The sequence below is a fragment of the Micrasema longulum genome, unplaced genomic scaffold (assembly GCF_059751315.1).
Source record: "Micrasema longulum isolate JH-2025_06_02 unplaced genomic scaffold, ASM5975131v1 h1tg001019l, whole genome shotgun sequence".
NCBI classification, from domain to species: domain Eukaryota; kingdom Metazoa; phylum Arthropoda; class Insecta; order Trichoptera; family Brachycentridae; genus Micrasema; species Micrasema longulum.
This window is the reverse complement of record NW_028278207.1, coordinates 107,421-131,938: the sequence shown is the minus strand read 5'-3', so window position 1 is coordinate 131,938 and position 24,518 is coordinate 107,421. Positions and strand designations below refer to the sequence as shown.

Sequence of the window (24,518 nt, the reverse complement as noted above, 5' to 3'; positions counted from 1 at the left end):
ACATAAAATGACTAGACAATATTAAATTTCTAATGTAACCCAAACGGGTTTTTTAAAATTGTAAATAAATAAAAAATATTTAAAAAAAATAGGGATCCGCTTACATTTCAGTTTATAAAAAAGAAACTATGAAATTATGAAGAAAAATGGCATAATTTCAATTTACAAAACAAAAAATTGACGCAAATCACCAATTAGCAATACTAACCAATAGGTATGTATAAATTTAAAGTAAATCTAAAGAAATATTTTGAAAGAATGTAAAAACTGTATGAAATTTTAATTAGTATGAATGTATTATTATTTTCTGTTTTTATTTATATATCCTATGTTTTTGTTTTTTTCTCATGTATTAGTATACTCAAAATGATATAAACTCTAATAAATAAACAACTATAACAGTGTAAGTCACTCTCCAAGCACAAGAGTTAGTCTCTTTTTTTGGAAACTTATAGTTATAACATTTACTAGATGTATAAAAGTAAATATGTATAGAATAAAAAAAAAACATGTACCATTTATGAAATCTATTGATAAAAAAATTAAAAAAATACAAAAAATATATATATATACGATAAGTAGTTTTCATAAAAAAACAGATGGTGGAAAACTCGTAAAAAAGGTGCAAACCGAAAAAAGTTAGTATTTGGTGTAACGTTGTAAAAAACAAGTCCAACGTACCCCGTTTTGAAAGCATTTTAGTACTGGATTATAATTCTAAATTGTCTGATTTAGCGCCATCTGACGGCCGCGGTAGTAACTCATCCATACGATATCCGTGCATTAGAAGTAGATTTCTTTCCATTTGAAAACTCGAGACGAAGAGTCCTTTTATCGCCCAAAGACTCAAAGAGAGGCGATCGCATATTTCAAAAATGTAGTCCTTCAAGAAAGGGAACGTTCAACGTAACGTAAGCCTATTTGTTTTAAATTTATTACCGAAATTCTTGTAGAGAGAGATATCATATTCTAATGAGATTGTATTTTATACAGGTTCCCTTTTTCTTTACTTTTTTCTACCTTTTCTTTTTCCATTTTTTCACCTTATTCTATTTTATTTACTCCACCTTTTATCTACCTTGTCCGATGATAAAGATTTTACAATGTAGTATATTTACTCCATGATTCGAATGGATCACTAATTATTACGAAATTTATTCGTAAATCCCAAGAAAAGTCGATGTCAGCATTTTAAAGTTTTCTTCAAGATCATGAGACACAAATTTACAAATGCAAGGAAGCAGACGATCATTTACTGAATTAAAATGTCGACAAATAATCTTCTTGGAAATCATCAACTGAGGCAACCACGAGTAAAAATACACCAATTGAAGACATCTTAAATCGAGTTCCGTCTGCGGATTTTATTTTGTAAAATCAACATTATTTCATATCATCTCGAGAAGGAAACAATCAAGAATCTATTTCACTTGTCATTATTATTGTTACAAATATGTATTTCTTAGATAAATTTATTTTCAACAACTCATTCATATTAGCTAGGCAGAATTCTGAATTTTTATATCAACTAATCTTGGTACATTTGTAGAGAATTGCTTTTTTTATTAAAATTTTGTATTTCACTAACGAGTTGCTTATTTCATAAAATCCAGATCTTTAAGTCATATTTGATCCATTTTACAGTAGGGTATTTTATAGATAACGTTTTTGATTTCAATCATAAAGTTAAATTTATACAACATAATCTTATTTTTGGAGAAATCTCATGTTCTTGCCGATTGAGCGAAACTGGTGAAAGGGTAAGTGTTTGTAGGTACTTTATTTGGTTATCTGCATTATTCTTTTTAATCGTAGAATTTTTTTAACTTATTGATTTTTGATAATCTATCTCTATAATGTCGCCCACCTGAGACCAAATAATTTATTTCAACCTACACTGAACGTTTACCGTTTACATTGGTTCATTCATTTATAAAGGGGTTGCCTATATTTGGTACGAAAAAATAGGTAGTAAAAAATAACGTTCTATGGAAAAAAGGGAAATGTTTAAAAATCGGTATAATTTCGATGAAATTCGGTAGATCGGTAGATTTAGTTCGAAATCGGTAGATCTACTGAAAAATCGGTAGAGTTGGCAACGCTGGCCGCGACCGACGTCCTTTCAAGTGTCCTAACGAAGTGAAGTTAGGTTCGTATCAGGTTTGCCAACTGAAAAGGCATTTCAGTATTGGCAACCTGATAATGTCTATTTAAGTACTTGTTGCTCTGCTATACTGTATAGATATCGCCGATACTTTTCTATAAATATCGGTAGGCGTCGGTATCGTATCGACAGAAGGCCGTACTGATGCTTTTTTCGTGCATTTTAATCGAAAATAAAATTTGAATTAATTATATGTATATGCATTGAAATCAATTTTAGTCTAGATACAAATGGATGAAACTTAGATTTATGTATTGTCTTATCTATCGATTTGGTGGCTTTTAAATGTCAAAGATAATTGAATGCGAGATTGTCTGTGGTTAAACAAAATGTATTTTAGCACCATAGATGTTAATAACTCCGATTATAAACATTAATCAGCTGGGTTTAAACGGCCAATAAAATATGGCGGAGTCTTTAACCTAATGCTTAGATGTAAAATTGTTCGCAGATTCGATATATTTTTATTTGTTTTTTCGCGTATCCGCTATTTATTAGATTTTAAGTTTTAACATAAGTTTGTATCTTTTTTATATAAATTAAAAAATGAGCACCAACAATAAAACAAAATGATATTAATCTACGTCATTCATAAACAATATAATAGACTGGACTATAAAAAAACAGGTAATTTCATTAGACAAACGTAAAAATTACATGAAATAATCATACAAAAATTAAGTTAAATTAATACAGTTTAATATTAAACTAAGGCTTATTAACAGAAAGCCGGGTAAAAAATTCGACTCCTTGGCAATACAAACAAAATGTCCGCCTAGTTTTATTTAACATTTAGGAGCTGGGTAAAAGTAAAATGGATTGTCTTATTTGCCCAAACTAATATTGAATCAACTGCTCTACAAATGTATTGTTTATTGTTATGTTTTTGTTTTTTTATTGTGCGTTTTATAATATAAATAATAAAAGTGTACCTACATAAATTTAATATAAACTTAAAAACGTAGTGTTTAAAACTGTCTGCCCATTTTGTTAACTTTTAAAAGACTGGTAAATAATTCCTTTGCGCGCGGTGATGTAACATCGTGTTACCACTAGTAAAAGACGGAATATTCTAAAGTTCAGACATTAAAAAAAACACGGAGACATACTGCTTAATAATTCCCTTTTTCATAATTAATGCAAATAAACATTTAATTTACCCCTGTTACAGCAAAATAAATTAAAACTCATAAATAAGACACTCATATTACGCACGAGCGTCACTGTCACCATCACTGTCATCAACAGACTGCAGACTGCATCTGTTTTACACAAAACCCGCCACAGAACCGCCTCTCTGTCTTCCTTGTTATGAGCTATATCTTCGTGCTCTCTCTTGTGACAGATGTGTTGCTGAATTAGCAGAGATTCGTTTTTCGCGTAGCAAGGATAAATATTTTTTGTGTTAACATCCAGCATAGTTATACAAATTTTACTTTCTAAATCCGGTGTGAAAATGTCTGTTTGAAGATCACAAAAATACGAGTTCGTCATTTGAAAAATAAGTCAAAATCAAGCCTTGTATCGTATGTCGACTAGTGTGACATCACAGCCACACAAGAGTTTATTATCTCTGTATAATAAGTCTTCTTGGTATATTCTCACATGCAAAAATATTAATTTAAAAAATATTGTTAAGTGTCTTCGGCAGGTCATATTATTTTTATTATTAATCTTTTTTATAATGGAAAAAAATGACTATGTTTTATGTACGTATGTATGTGTATGCGCATGGGTGTATGTACATGTGTGTGTGTATATATATATATACATATATGTCTATGTGTATATATATATATGTGGGTATGTGTGTATGTATATGTATCAAAATGTGTATACGAGTAAGTTTATATTTGTTAACTATTATTATATATTAGAATGTGATTGCCTAGCTTGGAACGGGGTATGTACCCTTGTTAGCTGGGCAAAGTGAACGTCAAATTTTAATTTTGATAAAAGGTGTAAATAAATAAATAAAAATAAATATACTGTTATTTTTTATATTTGAAATAAAAAAAAATATTAAATGCTTCAATTCAACTATTTACTATTTTCGTTCTTTGTTGTTGACCCCTCGAACCAATCAAGTAAACCCGAGAATACCCGGGTTTAAAATATTTTTAAAAACCCGGCGAACCCGAAGCCCGGGTTTTAAAAAAATTGCTCGAAATTGAAATCACTACTGCGGACGTGGGGACCCACATTTCGTTTACTATGAGTAAGTTAGCGCGTGCTAATTTTCGCGAGTGTTATTCTTGCGTTGCAATATATTAGAAGAGTAATTTGCATGGTCAAAATATAATGTCTTTATTTGTGTTTCAATAACGGAGTATCGCAAAATGTTTGCCATCCATTCTGAACTGTTTATCTTACGGCAGAGATGGACTTTGCCAAATGAAAGAGCAAAAATACTAAATCGTTTTTAATTTGTTTTAAATAAAACACTTTGTATTTTTTTACCACATTCGAGTTGAATATAATAACACTACTAGTGACAGGTATTCTAAATAACTCATCATCAGATGTCAATAAAAACTTACACAGATACGTACAGGTAAACGTCGATTTGCGCCGGTTCGAATTACGCCGATTTGCAATTACGGCGGCTGGTGCCGGCGTGGGATTCCCCGGTTCGGCCGACACCAGACGACAGTAGGCGCCGCGATTCTAACAGCAGACACACTTTTACACGTTGTTTTATTCTATTGCCGTGTACGCGAGCAGCCTATTGTGTGTGTGAAATTGTTAACAAGTAGTTTTCGTTTTGTTTTTAAGAAAAAATAAAAGAGTATGATTATATTTGTTACCTATTTTATTATTATTAAAATTAAAAGAATATTAAAATATTTGTAGTTTATGCTTATGATTCTGCAAGATAGGAAGCTACAATCAAAGCAAATGAAATTGGATGCTTTTTTCAAAAAAGTGTGAGAATTCAATTTAGTACCGACGAACTGGTGAGTTAGTATTTATTATAAAAATCATTATTTATTTCAAGAGATTATTATTTATTTTGTAAACGAATTTAAACAGTATTTATCAAATATATTTATAGTTTATTTGGAATATATATAGGATATGTACTAAACAAATAAGTTAGATTGTTCTTAAAATTTTGACACAGAACCTAACCTCATATCTTCTATTATATTTGTGTTCATTTTACGCAGATTTTTTTTACGTCGGTGTCTCTTGGCATTCCATTGAACCCCGGCGAAAAACGACGTTTACCTGTACTTAGGTACTGATAGGGTCGTGCGGAAGAGTGAAGGCAGTGGGAGGTGGAGGGGGTGGAGTTGTCTTAATTATAGGGAATATTGAAACAATAAAAAACACAATTACAATATTCGAGTTTGTCCAAATGTTTCTCGACAAAAGACTGTATTTAACCTCCTCGGGAGTCATTAACCCTTTTGCTCCTGAGATATTTTCCAAAATTTTCTTTACTCTCCTTTTTATTGGATCATCTCTCCACTTCGGATACTCGAGCTATCATATAAAAAAAATGTTAAATTATGTTCTAAGTGGCCAGTAACATGAACAATCGTTGTGGCCAGGATCTAATATAATATGGAAGGCACTTTGAATTTTTGTTTGTAACCACAAAAACGTGTTGGCCAGGAGCAAAAGGGTTAAGTTAAAAAAATTGCAATAGGGATGGAGAATATCAGGGATGAGAAGGTAATATGGAAGTCTAGGCATTTACAGGGCTTATGACCTGTCGATGGCTGTTTGAGTGGCCAACACAGTGTAATATTCACCATTTTTCCTATGTTTGAACATCCATATTTCTTCAATTTTTCCATTTTTTGTTGATTTTAGTGAAGTGAAGATTTGTCCTTGAGGCTTAATACACTCTTCCAAAATATTGAACACACTAAATGAGAGATGTCTCTAAGCAAAAGTCGTACGGGTTTTGGGTATGACATAATTCGTGCTCTGGGAAAACCTCGTAGTTTAAAATAACTGTTTATTTTATGCGCTGTATTTAAACAACAGAGACGTAAATGGTAAAGAATTTTATATATATAAATGTATAGAATTAAGAATAGTCCAGAAATCGCATACGCGCATCAAATAGAAGACGAATAAACTACTCATAAAATAGTAGTTTTACATTTTGACCCATTGGTTTCTTTGTAAACGTCGCTCAGTACGCAACTCCCGATTTGAATTCAACTATGTCGTGTTGTGTCCTTTGAAAGTGTAGAAATACTGCTAGGATCTCAAAGAAACAGGATGGGATCACATACCATTGTAATTAGCAAATGAAGCAAAAACACGAATGCGCGCGGTGAAAGTGGGGCAAAGTGGGGGTATTTTCGGACACAGTCCGATGTATTCAAATATGATTCTACGCTCCTTCTGGACTATTCTTAATTCTATGCATAAATAGTTTTAAAAAATAAAATAATTAAAATTGTTACAGGATGACGTGTTGACACTGCTGACTCGTATTTCACACCATAAACAATAGAGGAAATGCATTTTTTTTATTTAGTGGGCGACGCTCCAGTTTTGAGCTAATGCGTCCCTGTTCGATGTCGCATGAGCACGAGATGAAGTCATCGATGTTTTAAGTCATAAAGGTGGGTACCCAGAATTGGGCCCATTACCCACGTTCGTGGTACTCCGAACCAAAGTGGCCATCCATATTGTCAACTTAATATATAACAGAGGTACAACTCGCAATATTTTATTTTGATTTTATTTTATTTTGGGCCTTATAAATCGAGTAAAAAGTTAAGCTAGAGAATAGTCGTAGAATAATGATGGTATAGCAAAAAGTATTCCATATTATTATTATAAAAGTATGCATACATATAACATAAAAGGTGCGAGGCTGTGAAAGTGAAGTGATGTTTCGGAAAAAATTTAAAACCCACTTGTTCTCTAAATCATTTGAATAAACCAACAACCAAATTATGTGTTTTATATTATTTCTTTATTATTTATTTTATTTTATTTGGGAAATCAACAGTTCTACATACATATTTTTAGTAAACAAACAGATATAGTGTATAAACTCAGAACTAATAACAGATTTCCACATAGCATACAAAGTTAGTAAAGAAAATATATTACACATCAAATAAATACATACAATTTATACATATAAAAATGTTATTTTCATGTACTCAATAATCAAGGTTTTTTAAATATATATTTTAAGAACATTAAGTTACTGTAAATTGGGCGGGATAAGGACAAAAATGCTTGAAGAGAGGATAAGGAGGGGAGGGAAGATGTACATATTTATTATTATAATGTCTACTAAGTTACATAATACATTTTTAGTGTAAATTTTAAATCTGACAGAGTGATGTTTGTGTAATCTATATTTTTAAATTTTGTATTATACATTTCGTTTTTTTTTCGTTCTTTGTCGTTTAAGTGTAACATGGACAGAATACTTCAATGTTGTGAAGAACGCTTGGAGTATTTTAAAATTGAAAAGTTAGAAACTAGGTGACAAATTATAGATATGATGTACTTGTATAATATAATTCACAATAATGTTGATTCAGTGTTTTGTGTTGAAAATGTGTCATTGTTCGTTCCCCGTAGGCGTCTGAGATCACCTGATACATTTTACCTTCCAATTTTTACAAACAATATGGCATATTTTAACCCTCTTGCAAGTATGTTAAGACTCTATAACAAAATAGAAAAAAAAGTTAACATTGACATTTATCATGATAGAGCAAATGATTATTAAAAAAATATTACTATGTATCTGTTTGATAGGCCGAGGTGGGAGCTTGAATGCAAAGTAAACACTCTTGCTTTGACTTTTGCTGCGACTAATAACCTAGCTGAGCTCGTGAACTGTAATGATACACGAAGAGAGACAGTTCGATTCATTACAGGGACGATAAAGCAGGCTAAGTTATTCAATGGTGGTATCTAGCTCCTTTTGTTTTTTCTGTGTCCAACATTTACGATTTTTTTTTTTATTATTTGTTAATGTAATATTTCTAGAGATATTTTGTTTATTCTGATTCTGCTTTATTTTTATTGTTGTTATCTACGGTGAAAAATGTTAAAGTCAAAGGAATATAACCTAAATAGTAAATATATTATATAGTATGGTAAATGTTACACCGAATGTAAAATGGCCACTTAAACCAGCCAATGACAGGTCATAAGCCCTGTAAATGACAAGACTTACATATTCCCCTCTCAAAAATGTTTTCCCACTCTGTTGCAACAAATTTAAAAGTAAAAATATGGTTTTAAACTGGCTATTCCCTCTTTCCAACAATTCTTCGGTGGAATGTGCGAATCTCAGAACGTTCCCATCTTAATTTTTTTTTTCTGAAGTTCTGAAAGTGATCCGGATAATCAGCGATTTGGATAGTCGGAGTTCGGATAATTATCCGAACTCCGACTATCCGTACTCTAACTAGAGTTCTACTGTACTTTCATTGCACTGTTATGGAATGGAAAATTGCATAAATAACTAGCGGATCCGACAGACGTTGTCCTGCCCGAACGTTGGCTTGCCTGCTATTAGCCTGAAAAAGACTTTTCATTGATAAGTAGGTACCTAGGCACTTGTTTATGGTTGAATTCCAAAACATAATATATTTCATTTCATATACAATATTTCATACTCTACTAGAGGCCCCGACTGACTTTGTCCTGCCTGATAGTTGGCTTTCCTGCTATTAGCTGGTTCCCACGTTATTTATTTTTGCCTTATTTGTGCTATTCACACATTCGTAATGAGGGTTGGTTTTTTATTTTATCTCCTTATGTGAATGGCTAAGAGTCCTTGGCTTGCTCGAATTAAAATCGTGCATAAACCACTGCTCTTATGCCATAATCCATGCAGAAAATACGGGAATATGTGTTAATGAAAAAAAGTCGGACAGCGTTTTACTCTAAACCCTCTAAAATTATGACACTCAACTCATGTACAATGCGAATTTAGTCATTTTTAACCGCCACCCGTGTTTTGACATGAGCTTGACATTTAATTTGAAACCAAAATAAATTGAAAGAAAAATACCTGATTGTGTCGTGAAAGCGTGCGAAAACTATCCGGATAAAAAGAAAAAGACTTTTAATTGATAAGTAGGTACCTAAGTACTTGTTTATGATTGAATTCCCAAACATAAAATAATTTATTTTCAAATATATTATTGTTTTAGCAAATTTCAAACTCGGCTCTTCTCACCAACAGGGTTGCACTTAATTCATGAATGCAATTTTCAAAAATGTATTAAATGTCAGTTCATATTACCAAAAATCTAGTAAAAAGAAATAAATGGGAAGAAGTAACAACAAATGTAAGGAAAGAATCTGATTGGGATCCATAAAAAGTGAATGTTGTTTGTAAACGTTCAAAAACAAACTTTTTTCAAACACAAAAAAACAACATTTCATTTTTTTTGCATATGCGTTCTCGTCGAATGCAACCCTGGTAGGTCGATGAAAAAAATATTTATGCTGCTAATTTTTTTTTTACAGATTCGATTGAAATTTTTAATATCTACGAACACGCGTAGCGTAAAGATCTACATTTCGCTGAAAACTATATGTAAATCGTAAATCGGTTAAGCCGTTTAGAAGGAGTTTGACATCAGACGTAAAGAAGAATTAAATATATAAAGATATTGTATGTCACATATACTTAAATATAACGCTAGTGTGACATTTGCCGTTTTGGGTACGTTATTATTGTATCTATTTGTAATATATATGTATTTGTATGAATAAATAAATACACGTAAAAATAAAAATAAATGCAGAAACGAACTCCCTCTCCAAACACGAGTTTTCAAGTTTTTAACTCTATTAGAGAGGTAGAAACGTTAGAATTAATTATGTATATACGAACCATTTTTAATTTTGTACTTTATTTAATAATTTAAAGTAAAACTTTTTTTTCAACTCTTGTGTGGCTTGTGAGGTCACACTAGTCGACATAGGACACAAGACTTGATATATCTCTCTTATTTTTTTTAATGATGTATTCGTATTTTTTGTAATCTTCAAATAGACATTTTCACAGCCGACTTGGAAGTAAAATTTGTAAAACTATGCTAAATGTTGATACAAAAAATATTTATCCTTGCTACGCGAAGAATGAATGTCCGCTAATTCAGCAACACATCTATACATCACTGGCGGCTCCTGACCGAAAACATTGGCAGTGCATTTCTTTACATTTTGTCAACTTGTATATTAAGTTCAATAATATTATAACAATATGACAGGTCTGACGTGATAAACGAGCAATGGTATGACAGATGACAGCCCGCGCATCGGAACCAGAAACGCTAAATGCGCCCAACGTAATACGCACGTTATAGTTAACTAAATTCGTACTAATATCATGTCATTACGCATGTTCAAAGTGACATTACAAATTAACTTCAAATCTGCGCATGCGTTGGCAATGCCCGGAATATGTATATTATCTTCTCCCTCTAACGCACAATTCATCAGTATGAAGCATTGTCTGTCTCGCTCAAATGACGATTTAAGGAGATATGATATATTTCTTACAAATTCGGGGTAAAAGATTGTGCAAAACAGAATATGCACTGGGACGATTGCGCATGCGTAGACAAGATGAGAAAATCGTCCGCTAGAGTCGATTTCGCTAGATCTTTTGACGCTAGTATTGAATATTATGATGTTTACGTGTATAATATTGCAACGAATACCTGTTTCTTTCAACCTACTTATAACATATTTTTACTATCAATAAAATTACTAATTTATTGCCACATATTTTTACTTGGCAGTGCACTGCACTTATGCACATACTAAGGAACCGTCTCTGCTATACATATACCTTACATTAGAGAGAGCACAAAGGTATAAGTCATAACAAGGAAGAAAGAGACGCTGTTCTGCGGCGGGTGTCGTCTAAAACAGATTTAACCTTCAGTCAGTTAATGACAATGATGGGGGACGCATGCGCGTAACATGAGCGGCGTATTTGTGATTTTAAATTTATTTTGCCATAACAGGGCCAAATTATATGTTTATTCGCATAAGTTATGGAAAAGGAATTATTAAACTGTATATCTCCATTTTTTCATTTTTTTCAAATGTCTGAACTTTAGAATATTCCGTCTTTTAATAGCGGTAACACGATGTTACATCACCGCGCGCAAAGGGATGATTTACCACAGTCTTTTAAGCGTTAAAAATATTCAAAAATAATATTTGAATGGACGCATAGACAGAGAATACTTAAATCCAATATAATTTATCGTTTTTATTATTTTTTTTTTTTTTTTAATAAACGGCACTTAGTGCCTTTTACATATTAGTTACAAATACAATTGAATATACATACATGTAAGCATAAGTAATACAGAGCATTTAAAATAATATTATTTATTAACAAATTAAGAAAGTCTAAAAAAGATAAACTATTACCAGTTATAGAATTATCGATAAAAAAAAGATAATTTGGTATAAGAAATACTTTGAACCAGTTTAAAAAAAAAAGAAAACAATTTTGAATAACATTTAAAAAAAAAAAAAAAATATATATATATATTTATATATATATATCTATTATTATTAAAAACGAATACTTAGGTAAATAGTATACATTTATGTTTAAAAATATAAAATGATGTAAAAAAATGATGAAGAGAAATATTTTGTGCTTATAAATTAAATCAAGAAAAGAAACGAAAAAAGAAAAAAAAACACTAATAAAGAAGTTTAAAACAATTCTTAACAGTAGTAACAAATAGTTACCTAGAACTATTACCAATGAAATAAAGAAGAAGAGCTGCTCTATATGAATTAAATTTTGAAAATTTTGGGGTTTTTTAAAGTTTTGGAAATTTTGGGCATTCCAGGTTTTTAGAATGAGGTTTTCAATTACTAACTCATTACGTCACTGACATTTAGATCGAGAGGTGACGCATTAGTTCTAACGTTCATTTACCATAACTGTGGATATTACAATATATATTATCATAGACAGATTGTATTTTTTTGTTTTGACATATAGTTTACAATACTGTAATCGTTGTGGGAGACAACATAGCATCGTTAATGTTGTTTTTGCCAATCGAGAATGACGCCGGGTTAAATATTTCAAGCAGTAAACGCACAGTATATGCAATTTTCTGAAGGATGGCTTCCCACATGTCACCTACGGCGTCGGTAATGTAGAAAACTGTAAACTACTCACCTATCAAGGAAGAAGGTATAACAAAGACTCATTTTTGACCTAAGCCATAGTGAACAAGGAAATAGAATAACTTAAGATATTATATCTATGGATAAAAAATGGCAGCAGACAGGGAAAACATTCTTGAGAAATGAAAATGGAAATCTAGGAACTATAGTCCTTAAAATGTAACATGATTAGAATGACGGTTGTCAGAAAAAGTGACGACCTAACTTTGTAGTAACGTCAAAGGAGTATTTATATTAACGCGAAAAATCATTTGTATCTGGCGTGTTAATTTATTTTTTTAATACAACTCTTGAAACTAAAATCAACATTAACATATAAAATCAGCAATATTTTGAGTTTGTCCAAATTTTCTCAGAATCTCAATATTGTCACGAATCTTGACGTCATGACTATCAAGGCCAAACATGTCGCGTTTTTCTAGGGACGTTTTTATTTTATTTCTTTATTTATGTATGAAAACATTTCTCCACAATATCCATATTGATTTTAAAATACAATTAATTATTCTAATTCCATTTCATATATTTTTATCGGTATTCGTAGTATGTGATATTTACCTACTGGGGCACGTTTTGCGTTCCGCTAGTGTGTCAATCGAGCGGTTTAAAGACTTGAAATTTGTGGAAGAGATGCAAGTCCGAGAAATTAAGGATTTACTCCATTTTCAAATTGTATAAAAAACAGGTTTTTAAAATTAAATTGTCCATGAGGAATGTTCGTCTGAAGTTTCGCAGTCTGGCCCTGAATCACGTGTATATTGCACTCACGTCGGTGTGCCCAACCGTTAGCTGCATAGCACACAATGCCTGAATAAATTGTTTTGTTATAGACCGATGAAGTTTCAAAAGAAAACTCCCAGTTGGCTTGGCCAACGTGGACGTGATATATTGGCTTTAAAAGTGGCTCTAAATTGTAATATTTCATCAAACACATTGACACTTGAAGCTTTTAACGGATCATCTTACCTTCTATGTATTGTATCTAAAATGATAATCATGAGACTCGGAGTTTCTCGACAAATGGTTAGGACTTCTTCGGCACAGAGACATCACTCTTACATACGGAAAAAATATATAGTATAGATAATTCAAGAACCGTGACAATGCTCTAAGAGTCTCAAGCTTAAAAGGTTATTGACTGTTTTCTTTAGAAAAATTGGTCGCGGAGTCCAAGAGGTGGATGATAACTGATAGATGGCCAACGCCGTATGTTCTTGCTTTAATTGAACGTAGTTCTGTAAAAGGCAGCTGGTCCACAATTTCGAAAAAAATCGATATTGGTGTTATCGGATGCCGGAAGGCCAACGTTTTGCTAAAACAGCCAGAAGCTTAACCACAAATAACTATCGACGTGCTTAAAAACATGCTTAGCATTTGAGCGGTCACAAGACCAGACTTAAGATTTTGGTTTATCTGATCATGCCACGTCTTCCTTGGTCGTCCTCGTTTCACGTTACCGTTCATTTCCGCTATGTATACTTGTTTTACCATTCTTTCGTCATCCATTCGTTCTACGTGACCAAACCATCTCAGAGACCCTTTCTTAATCTTATCAAGTATACTTGACTCAGGTTTACGCTCTCGCCTGATTTCATCATTTGTTGGTTACATACATATTATGTTATCACACATTGATTTCCCACACATTCGTCTGAGAGATCGCATTTATTCGTATTCCTCGTAAATAAATACAGTTCACTGCCAAAAAATCGGCATTTACTATGAAAAATAATACAATATATTGCATTTGCCAAATAGTAAGGAGTATCTAATACAAAAAAAATACGATTACAATTGCGACTGCTTTACTTGACATTTGGCTTGCCAACCGCCGGCTAAATGCAATAAATAGCACGATCAATAGTAAATGAATAAATTAAAATAGCAGTTTTGGAATATTTTCCATATTTACACCGGTGAAATTCAAATATGTGATTGCGCCGCAGGATTATACGTCGCCAAACGTAAATATTTTGACATTTAATATTAGGTGTTCACGGATGTTCCATTGTGATCGCGTATACGATAAACAACCACGGTGAGAAATTGTTATCACGTCGCTTATTAGCACGTCGATAGTTATTTGTGATTGAGCTACAGGCCGCTTTCACAAAAAACTGTAATAATCACCTTCTGAAAATAGTGTTGATCACAAAAACGGCATTTCTCAATTTGCCAAAAGAACCCACAGCACTAGGAAAATCTTACGATATAAATGCTGATAGGAATAATAATGACTCCCGAGATTTAGTTCTCTTAAATAAATAAAAGTAGATAATAGACGGTACCACCTGTTTCATGTACCAATAAGTAAAACATCGTATGTTAAAAATGCTTTTTTTCGTAGGACTTTTTCAATGTACAAAACAAAATTTAAAAATATAGATTACACAAACATCACTCTGTCAGATTTAAAATTTACACTAAAAATGTATTATGTAACTTAGTAGATATTATAATAATAAATATGTACATCTCCCCTCCCCTCCTTATCCTCTCTTCAAGCATTTTTGTCCTTATCCCGCCCAATTTACAGTAACTTAATGTTCTTAAAATAAATATTTAAAAAATCTTTGATTATTAAGTACATGAAAATAACATTTTTATATGTATAAATTGTATGTATTTATTTGATATGTAATATATTTTCTTTACTAACTTTGTATACTATGTGGAAATCTGTTATTAGTTGAGTTTATACACTATATCTGTTTGTTTACTAAAAATATGTATGTCGAACTGTTGATTTCCCTAATAAAATAAAATAAAATAAAATAAAATAAAATAAAATAAAATAAAATAAAATAAAATAAAATAAAATAAAATAAAATAAAATAAAATAAAATAAAATAAAATAAAATAAAATAAAATAAAATAAAATAAAATAAAATAAAATAAAATAAAATAAAATAAAATAAAATAAAATAAAATAAAATAAAATAAAATAAAATAAAATAAAATAAAATAAAATAAAATAAAATAAAATAAAATAAAATAAAATAAAATAAAATAAAATAAAATAAAATAAAATAAATTATTTTTAAAATTCATTAATTTAAAGGTACCTTTATTAAAAAAACATTTTTTAGTACAGAATGTCACCTTACTATTAGATTTGGCTGTTTTCTGCTAAATGCATATTATTTTAGTTTGCGTGGTCAGCCAGACTTTAAAAAATCACTAAAAATCCTTTAAGTTATTCTTCAATTTTAATTTAGTACCCTTGTATCATAGAACTAAGAATAGTCCAGAAGAAGCGTAGAATCATATTTAAATACATCGGAATGTGTCCGAAAATCCCTCCACTATGCCCCACTTTCACCGCGCGCATTCGTGATGTCGCCGCGTAATGTTGCACGATGGGAAAAAATATAATCATAACACAAATGTAAGGTTAAAAAAAGCAATATGTTAATGTCTCTAAATCTTTATCGTGCACGTGGAAATATTGATTGACACAACAGAGTAGATAAGTAAAGGGTCATTTAACAAGAGTTATTGAATTAATGAACTTTTAACATACAATATAAAACAAATTTTATTTTACATAAAACTGATATTTTTATATCATGTTAAATAATACTTGATGTTTTAAAGATAACGTCGGTCAAATGTCCACCACAGAGTTGTTTAATCCGAGGTTCAATTTTCATTAGTTCTCTCTTTAGATGAGCATAGTAGGGTAATAAAAAATTACTACCCTGGCAAAACTAACGAAATGTTCATTTTGTTTTCTATCTATATATTTTGTCATAAGCCCTGTAGATGCCTAGACTTCCAAATAACCTTCTTTAAAATGTACTTTATCTCTGTTGTAGTAATCATTTTATGTAAATATAATATGATCTGATTCCTTCCGTAGTGCCCTGTGCACCAATGGGTGTAGATAGGAAAATGATGATAGTTAAAATGTAAACGAAATAGGTTCCTGCAATGAAAACATCTGTTGAGCTACGATTTATATTTTTAATGTGTCACCGATCTGTGGGTGAGTGGTACAGTTATTGGCGGCTGACACGAGAATCCTGGTTCGCTTTCCGGCGTCCCACGCAAGTCAGGACGCGAACGTAAAAGCGGGCAAGTCCTTTTTTGGAGATGGTCCAATGTGCACGAGGAAGCGTTCGTAAAAGGAATATTGGGGTCGACGCGAAAGACAAGAGTGACATTTTGTGCAAAGGAGATTAGTCCAAAATAGTTTCTAAAATTGCAACACTTAATACGTAGGTTTTTTTAAAAAAATAGGTAGGAATATATTCTATTTAGAGATGGAGAACTGTTAACCGCTGTCAAAAGACGGAAACTTTGGCCGTATATTCCGAAGAGCAAAATATGACCTTCTACAGCGGAAGAGAAGATAGAGGGAGGGTAGACGATTATGAGACGTAAAAGAGCATCATGGCTCGGGAATCTTCGGCAGAGATTTGGGATACCAGATGCAGTGCCTCACCATGACTCAGGATTTCAAATGATGGTCGCCAACATCCGATAGGTGCCAGAAAAATACGTTATTAATAGATATTTCAATAAATATCATAATCCCGCATAATTAATAATAAAATTTTCAGCTCTTTACCTTTACAAAAATCAACAGACGAAAGAATTGAAGGAATACAGATGTTCAAATATAGGCAGAATGGTGAATATTTCACAGTGTGTAAAGTAGCCACTTAAATCAGCCAATGACAGGTCACAAGCCCTGTAGATGCCTAGACTTCTATATTACCTTCTCTTAAATGTTCTTCATCTCTGTTGTAATATGTTAATGTTAACAGCTCCGCAGGAAGTTAAATCCAGTCTTTGTCTACAAAATTTTGAGCAAACTCAAAATATTGTTGATAAATCCACCTGGTCCATGTAGAAGTATAGAAATTGAAAAAATAACATTTTCAAGCGTTGCCTAGTATGTAGGTGAAATAATTCAGTTATATGAATATCACCCGCAAAAATAAAGGTTTCAGCTCTTTAACTTCACAAAAATCAACAGATGAAAGAATTGAAAGAATAAAGATGTTCAAATATGGACAGAATGGTGAATGTACACCCACCTATACAATGTATAGCAAAAGAAACTTAATATCAGAAATGTATTAAATAGCAAAACTATCACTTTGTGACTACGTGAAAAATCAATTTTCATTTGCCAACAAACAAGAATTCTTACTTAGCCAGTTTTCCTTGAATGGTCGCGATATATACGTCTATTAAACAAACATGTAAAAAAAATGCATCCCGCCGAATAGTCTCTTAAATTAGTGGGTGTGTCAAGTACTGAATTTTCATTTTTTATACTGGCAACTTATATAAGACTAAATATTTTGTTCCTACCTAAATGCTTCCTGATTCAAATTGCTGTTTTTCTACCGCCCTGTAAGCAAGTCACGTTGTGAAAAGTGTTTCTCTGATAAATCCTTGCACACCTCTGACAAAGTGCAATTAGTGTTACATAACCAGCCTAAAATAAACCTGTCATTATCATCTACACGATACCGGTATACGCGCAATGACAAAAAGGAAATGCTTCATAAAAGAAACAATCCGAAGAACTTAAAAGTGAGTAAATGATTCCCATACAGTCCACAACAATCTGATTCCCGCTGTTATCAATTAAAAATGCCTCTAAGGCATTGAGCTGACCATACAGAGTAACTAAAATTATATCATGTTACTTAATATAATTGAATATTGTAAATATGTCTTCCTCGGCTCGGTTTTCCCAGTGAGACATACATTGTTAATTCAATTGTATTATGTATTCTTGTGAGGTATGAAATAAATATATAAATTAGTAACCGCTGTTTTTCAGAACTAAAGGGTTAAAAATAGCTTGAAACATAAAAAGATGACTGAGGTCAACTGAAATAAAAAACATTTTATAAAATTCAATATTCAAATATTTGTACAAATAGGCAATTAAAAACTCTTACCTTTGACACGTAGAACTGTTAAATAATAAAAAAGAATACAAGATTATTTAATACATAAATAATTATTAAATATATACAAAAGAAAATAAAGAAAAACACCAAACCAACAGAAAAGTGTCCCACAATCCTGATTTGCAAGCGGGTGCGAAGAAATCGACATGTTTGGCACTGGTTACCCACAGTTTTCATGTGATCGACATGTTGTCAGTGTATTATAGACATGTTATCACTATGTTATTGACATGTTACAGACATGTTATCGGAATGTTAGCTTCGTTATCTTTTTTCTGGTGTTATTCACAAAATTCCATACTTGGACATTGTTATTTTTTGTTATTCAATTTCATACTGTTATCAGAGGAGGTTCTCGAGGATTATTACTACGAAGATTGGTACGTAAATCAATTGTCAGTTTACTACAGTAGTGCGTTTTGTGTTATGTTATAAATAAAATACATGTAAAAAAAATTTATCTAAAGGAGACGCCCATTTCCAAAGTTCGTTTTGTGATGTTTTAAAGAAAATATCTAATCAAAACTTTGAGCACCGGCCAAATACACATAGAATTTACCCTGTGCCCGGCCCATTTTCGTGAAAATTCATGCTTTTTGAAGTATTTCTTAAAAGTGTCATAATTATGAAAATACTGAGTTAAATCAATTGAAACTACTCATATTTATTTGAAACAATTTATTTAGTCATTTTTGTATGAAAGTCTGACATTGGCCTTTATGGAGAGCCACATTGCAATGTTCGCACATGTACACAGGGTCTAACGCTTTTTTTGTGCTTTGTATCCCGGAGCCGTGTGAACACGTGATTATAATAACCACGCGTTGTGTCCCAGTCCCGTGTTTTTACGTGGTTTACCAGCAGCAAAAAAGTACTAATAAAAGTCACTAGATGTCAATAAAATTCACTTTTTTACACTGTGTGACTGCGCTGGTAAACCACGTGAAAACACGGGACCGGGACACAACGCGTGGTTATATAATCACGTGTTTACACGGCTCCGAGATACAATGTGTTAAATTAATTTAAATATAGCGTTAGCGAGAAACACAATATTTCTAAAATGCGACAGATCGTTTTTCTAATTCTCTAAAGATATTTCATGGAAAAATTACTTTTGTAACTTTTTAAGGGACAGGTGACTATTGCTGCTGTTTTATGGCACTTTGGAAATGTTTTAATGGGACAAGAGGAATTTTTTGAAATATTTTCGAAAGCAGTTTTAAGGGGAGAATATAAACTATGTTTAGTTTGTTATTTATTGTGACAAATAATAATAATAAGTACAAAAGAAAACAAAAAATGTAACCTGAAAATAGACAAGATAATATTTTATGGAAATAGGGATCAGACGAAAAAGATGCGTTTTGGAATTGGATGATGTTTTGCGGCCGTTTTACTGACAAAAATTGTAGTTTTTTATTTTTTATTGAAGATTAATGTGCCCCCTTATAAGCCATTGACATACTCAGATTATTTTCGATAAAAATTGGACGAGAAACATTTTGGAAATGGGCGACTCAAATAAATTAGGAATATTAAAAATTAACCCACACACAGATGGTATCAAAATATTGCATTACGCTAATTTGAAATTTAATCAATTGCAATTTATAATGCATTATAGGTAGGTACTTAGTGTTTGCGATTTTAATGATATCGTTTCTGCTCTTTTTATTCACTGCGTTCTTTATTTTTTCTTTATTATTAGATAAATTTCTTTTATAACGTATAAACAAAATGGTTACAAAGAATAATTAAGGTTTGCTAAAGCAAAATTTACTTTCTAAAACTCAAATTAATATAAAGACTGTTTTAAAATATGAGAATCAAATGAGGAATTAATTATGAATTTTATTGTTCTATTCTATTTATGAATGTGTGGAAACCTTTTGATCATTTCAATTAGCATTTTAATTAAAATAATTATTGCTGTAATTTTTTTTATGCACGAGGCAAGCATTTTCGACAAAATTCAGAAAGAGGTGCCGCTTTGGTTTAAACTTTGAACGTGTAGAGCGAATGGACAGCGAAAGAAGAAGAGATTGTCTATGGGGGCATAAGTTTTTTTTTGTTATTGTCATATTAGTATATCAACAATATTTTGAGTTTGTCCAAATTTTTGTAGACAAGGACTGGATTCAACTCCCTGGGGAGCTGTTTATATTAAAATATTACAACAGAGATGAAGAACATTTAAGAGAAGGCAAATATAGGCAGAATGGTGAATGTTACACAGTGTGTAAAGTGGCCACTTGACAGGTCATAAGCCCTGTAGATGCCTAGACTTCTATATTACCTCGTATTATGCTTTATTTTTTTAATACTCTGTTTAACCTCTTATGCATATTGTAAAAAAAACAACAAAAAAAAAACATGTTCATGGTCTGGCAACTGAAGCGTTTTTTTATATAAAAATATTAGCCCAATTGTTATGCGAAATATTGAAGCGTTATTTTGTAAAGAAGATGAAACAATTTAATATTTCAAAAATAAATAATTACACCTCCATTAAACGTTCTTAACATGTTTTTTATATAGATTTTAAATTGAAACAATGAATCAGGAAATCATGTGTGCACTCAATTATTATAATCCATGTGAATGTAATAGATTGTTGCGCAATTATATAATTTTTACTATCGGAAAATGACTTAGATTGATTTTCGTAATTAGTCGGATTATTTGTTTTAAATCAATAAAATTACAACAACAACAACAACAACAACAACAACAACAAACCATCACGCCATTTCCCCGTAGGGGTAGGCAGAGAGGATAGAACGCCATAACACTCTATCTTGGCATACATACCTCGCTTCCTCTACATTCATACATCTAATCATGCACGCACGCCGATTATTCCTACTTTTGACATGTCCATCTTCAAGTATTTGATGGACTTGATCGCGCCATGTCTTTCTCGGTCTTCCTCGTTTTCTGCATGCATCAACATTCGCATCGTAGATCCTTTTAGCCGTTCTTTCGCTGTCCATTCGCTCTACATGTCCAAACCAACGCAGCACCCCTTTCTTGATTCTGTCAATAATGCATGTCTCAGCCTTACACACTTCACGGATCTCGACATTTGTGCACCTATCATACATCGTTTTACCACACATTCGCCCGAGGGATCGCCTTTCGACAGCACTCAACCTACTTTCATAATTATTTTTCCAATTCCATTCTTCGCTCCCATACATTAGAGTTGGAACTAGAACTCCGTTGTGAACTGCTAGTTTAGCCTCCTGCGATAAACATTTGTTTGCCAAAGTAGATTTTAGTGCACCGTTCACCCTGTTCCCGGCACTCACCGTCCTTTCAATATCTTTATCGGCCTTTCCGTCCCTAGTAAACATACTTCCCAGGCACACAAATTCTTCTACCTGATTCAGAATATCTCCGTTCACGCTGATCTCACATTTAGTTATATTTTCGTCCCTTTCAAAAACCATCACTTTCGATTTATCAACATTCATAAGCAAATCGCTTTTTTGAAACATTAAAAGAATGTGCGGCGGGGAGCGGTTTGATGAATATCTATTTAGATCTAGTTTTTCTGTCACTCTCCAGCAGATGCCTTTCTGGGCGAAAAATACCACTGTACGTGGGACTGAAGGTGCCTAACTAAAACCGACAAAATCTACGTCTCGTACTCCCGTTTTTTCCTCTGCAAAACTGAACCGATTTTTAATATTATTTAACGGAAGATTATCAGATTTATTTTGGATGGTTCTAGCTTCTATAAAAGACAATTTATAAAAAAAAACTAACAATAAGGATACATCAATGATATATCTTGTATGTAAAAATGATTGCTTCAATCCAGGGAGTATAAAGAAAAGTCAGACCGCGTATCCTCTTAAGATATGGTGTCAAACGCCAAACAGGGCTTCCATGATTCGAGACTCGAGACATTTTCAATATCGACTCTCGATATGATGGTATCAAAATTTTGAGACCAGCAGTACGATCCTGAACGCTCTCTAAGGGGTAGAGAAGGCATTACTATCAAAATGAATATTATTTTTTGGATGATTCCATGTACATGACGTACATGCCGTTTCAGCTACCATTGCGACATGTCTTAGACATCCATATGCTATCAAATCTTTATTCAACAATATTTTTAGTTTGTCCAAATTTTTGAAGACAAAGACTGGATTCGACTCCCTGGGGAGCTGTTAATATTAACATATTACAACAGAGATGAAGAACATTTATGAGAAGGTAATATAGAAGTTGAACTTCACAAACATCAACAGATGAAAGAATTGAAGGGCTATAAATGTTTAAATATAGGCAGAATGGTGAATGGTACACAGTGTGTAAAGTGGCCACTTAAACCAGCCATTTGACAGGTCATAAGCCCTGTAGATGCCTAGACTTCTATATTATCTTCTCATAAATGTTCTTCATCTCTGTTGTAATATGTTAAAGTCTTTATTCGTTTGTAAACGGAGTTAAGAACGCTGTGGCCGAGATTTTGAAACCTTACAGATTTTAAAAATTTAAACTTTTAGTTTTACTAAGTGAGTTAAAGTTATAATCATCAGGAATAGGAAAATAACATTTAGGTAAATGACTTAAGAAGATTTTCCTGTTAACTTTATTAAAGTTAGGCTATTGTGATCTATGCGTATTTGGTGGTATAGGGATTGGTATATTTTGTATTAATTTAATTTAAAAATATTTTATTAGCTATACCATATTAACTTTTTTTTTAAATACGAATTATCGTTTGTATTGAATAGTCTCGAAGTCTCGAAAACTCTCGAAATTTCGTAGTTTCGAGACTAAAATTTGTGTCGAGACTGGAGGCCCCAACGCCAACCTAATAAATATGTTTAAATTAGACGGTGTCAGTTGATAAATAAATAAATAAATAATTCGTGCGTGATTAGAATCAAAAGAGTTAAGAATCGAATACTTGTTAATGTGGTAGAAGGATCGCTACTCGTATTTTAAGTTTGTGAGTCAAAATTTGTCAGTTTGTCCAAGGACTAAGTGGTCCTTTAACCTACCGATTCGCTTCACGTGAACGTCCTTATTAAAAGACACACTTCTCTGCTTTGTGCCAGGACTGTGCGTGTGATCTCCAGCGCCCGTCTTGTCGCTCTCCCCCTCTCTGTTGAGAAGTTCTTCGTCGTTTCCTTGCGCTAATGTTTCGTCTGCATCAGGCATGAGTACTGTTCTGTCGGTTTGGTGATTTCCCTGTTTTCGTAATGTTCTCTCAGATTTTAAACATTAGACGAGTACTTTTTACTCTTTGGCTTTACGTTTATTCGTTGGTTGGTGCGGCTCTCTATGGCATCTGCAAATTACACAATAAAGTTAATAAAATTCAAAATCAAATATTTTATTATTTAAATTTTATATTTGAAGCACTAACTTTGTGGTAATTCACAATGAGAAAAAATAATTAACAACCAAATAAACAACATTTATTTTAGTCCTCTCCTGTCTAGCTTCGAAAATATTGATATCAAATAACCACCCTTGTAAGGAAAAAAAAGACTTGATTTATTGGGTCCACGTGTAGTATTTAGTTAACGTGATAAAAATGAAACAGGAATTAATTCATAAGTTACGTTAACCTTGACGAAGAAGCTTTTTTGCTTTGAAACCGGTCGATGAAAAAAAAAAAAAAGTGGTTAATAACAAAGTTGTTATATTTATTTAATTTTCTTATTTATTTAAATTTGCACACAGAGCTAAAAAAACACAATATAATATAATATCATCATTCCCACTCCGCACCTAATGGTGCATAGGACACTGCATTGGCACACCAATCGCATTGTAACTTGATCATTTTTGTTACAGAAAGTAAGATGATCAGTCTTACGCTTCAGGTGCCAGTCCTGCGGTGCTATTCTAAACGCGGCCGTCAAAAACACTTATATATTTACATACAAAACACGCGAGATAAAAGTGTTTTCTACGGCCGTGAGAGCGGTTCAGAATAGCAGCGCGGGGCTGGTATCTGAAGCGTAAGACTGATCATCTTACCTTCATGTAACAAAAATAATCAAGATACACTGCGTTTGGTATGCCAATGCAGTACCCTATGCACCATTAGGTGCGGAAAGAGAAAGATGATGATGATGGTGAACATAAATAAATTAATATTTAAAATGCGCATTTTAAAACACACCTTTTCTCCTATACTTAGCCTCTTATACTTTATTTCATATCTTATCTTTCATATTTTAAAATATTAAAAATATATTTTA

The 24,518-nt window shown here is 32.1% G+C and overlaps 1 protein-coding gene across 1 annotated transcript in view; it reads right to left on the bottom strand.

The window, feature by feature from the left end:
• The window catches only part of blo (bloated), a 107,988-nt gene that overhangs the window by 27,335 nt on the left and 56,135 nt on the right, over positions 1–24,518 (bottom strand). Inside the window, exon 2 of the mRNA XM_088232784.1 lies at positions 23,307–23,596. Coding sequence (XP_088088910.1) covers positions 23,307–23,466 — 160 coding nt within the window. The 5' untranslated portion in view covers positions 23,467–23,596. The remainder of the gene's footprint in view (positions 1–23,306; positions 23,597–24,518) is intronic.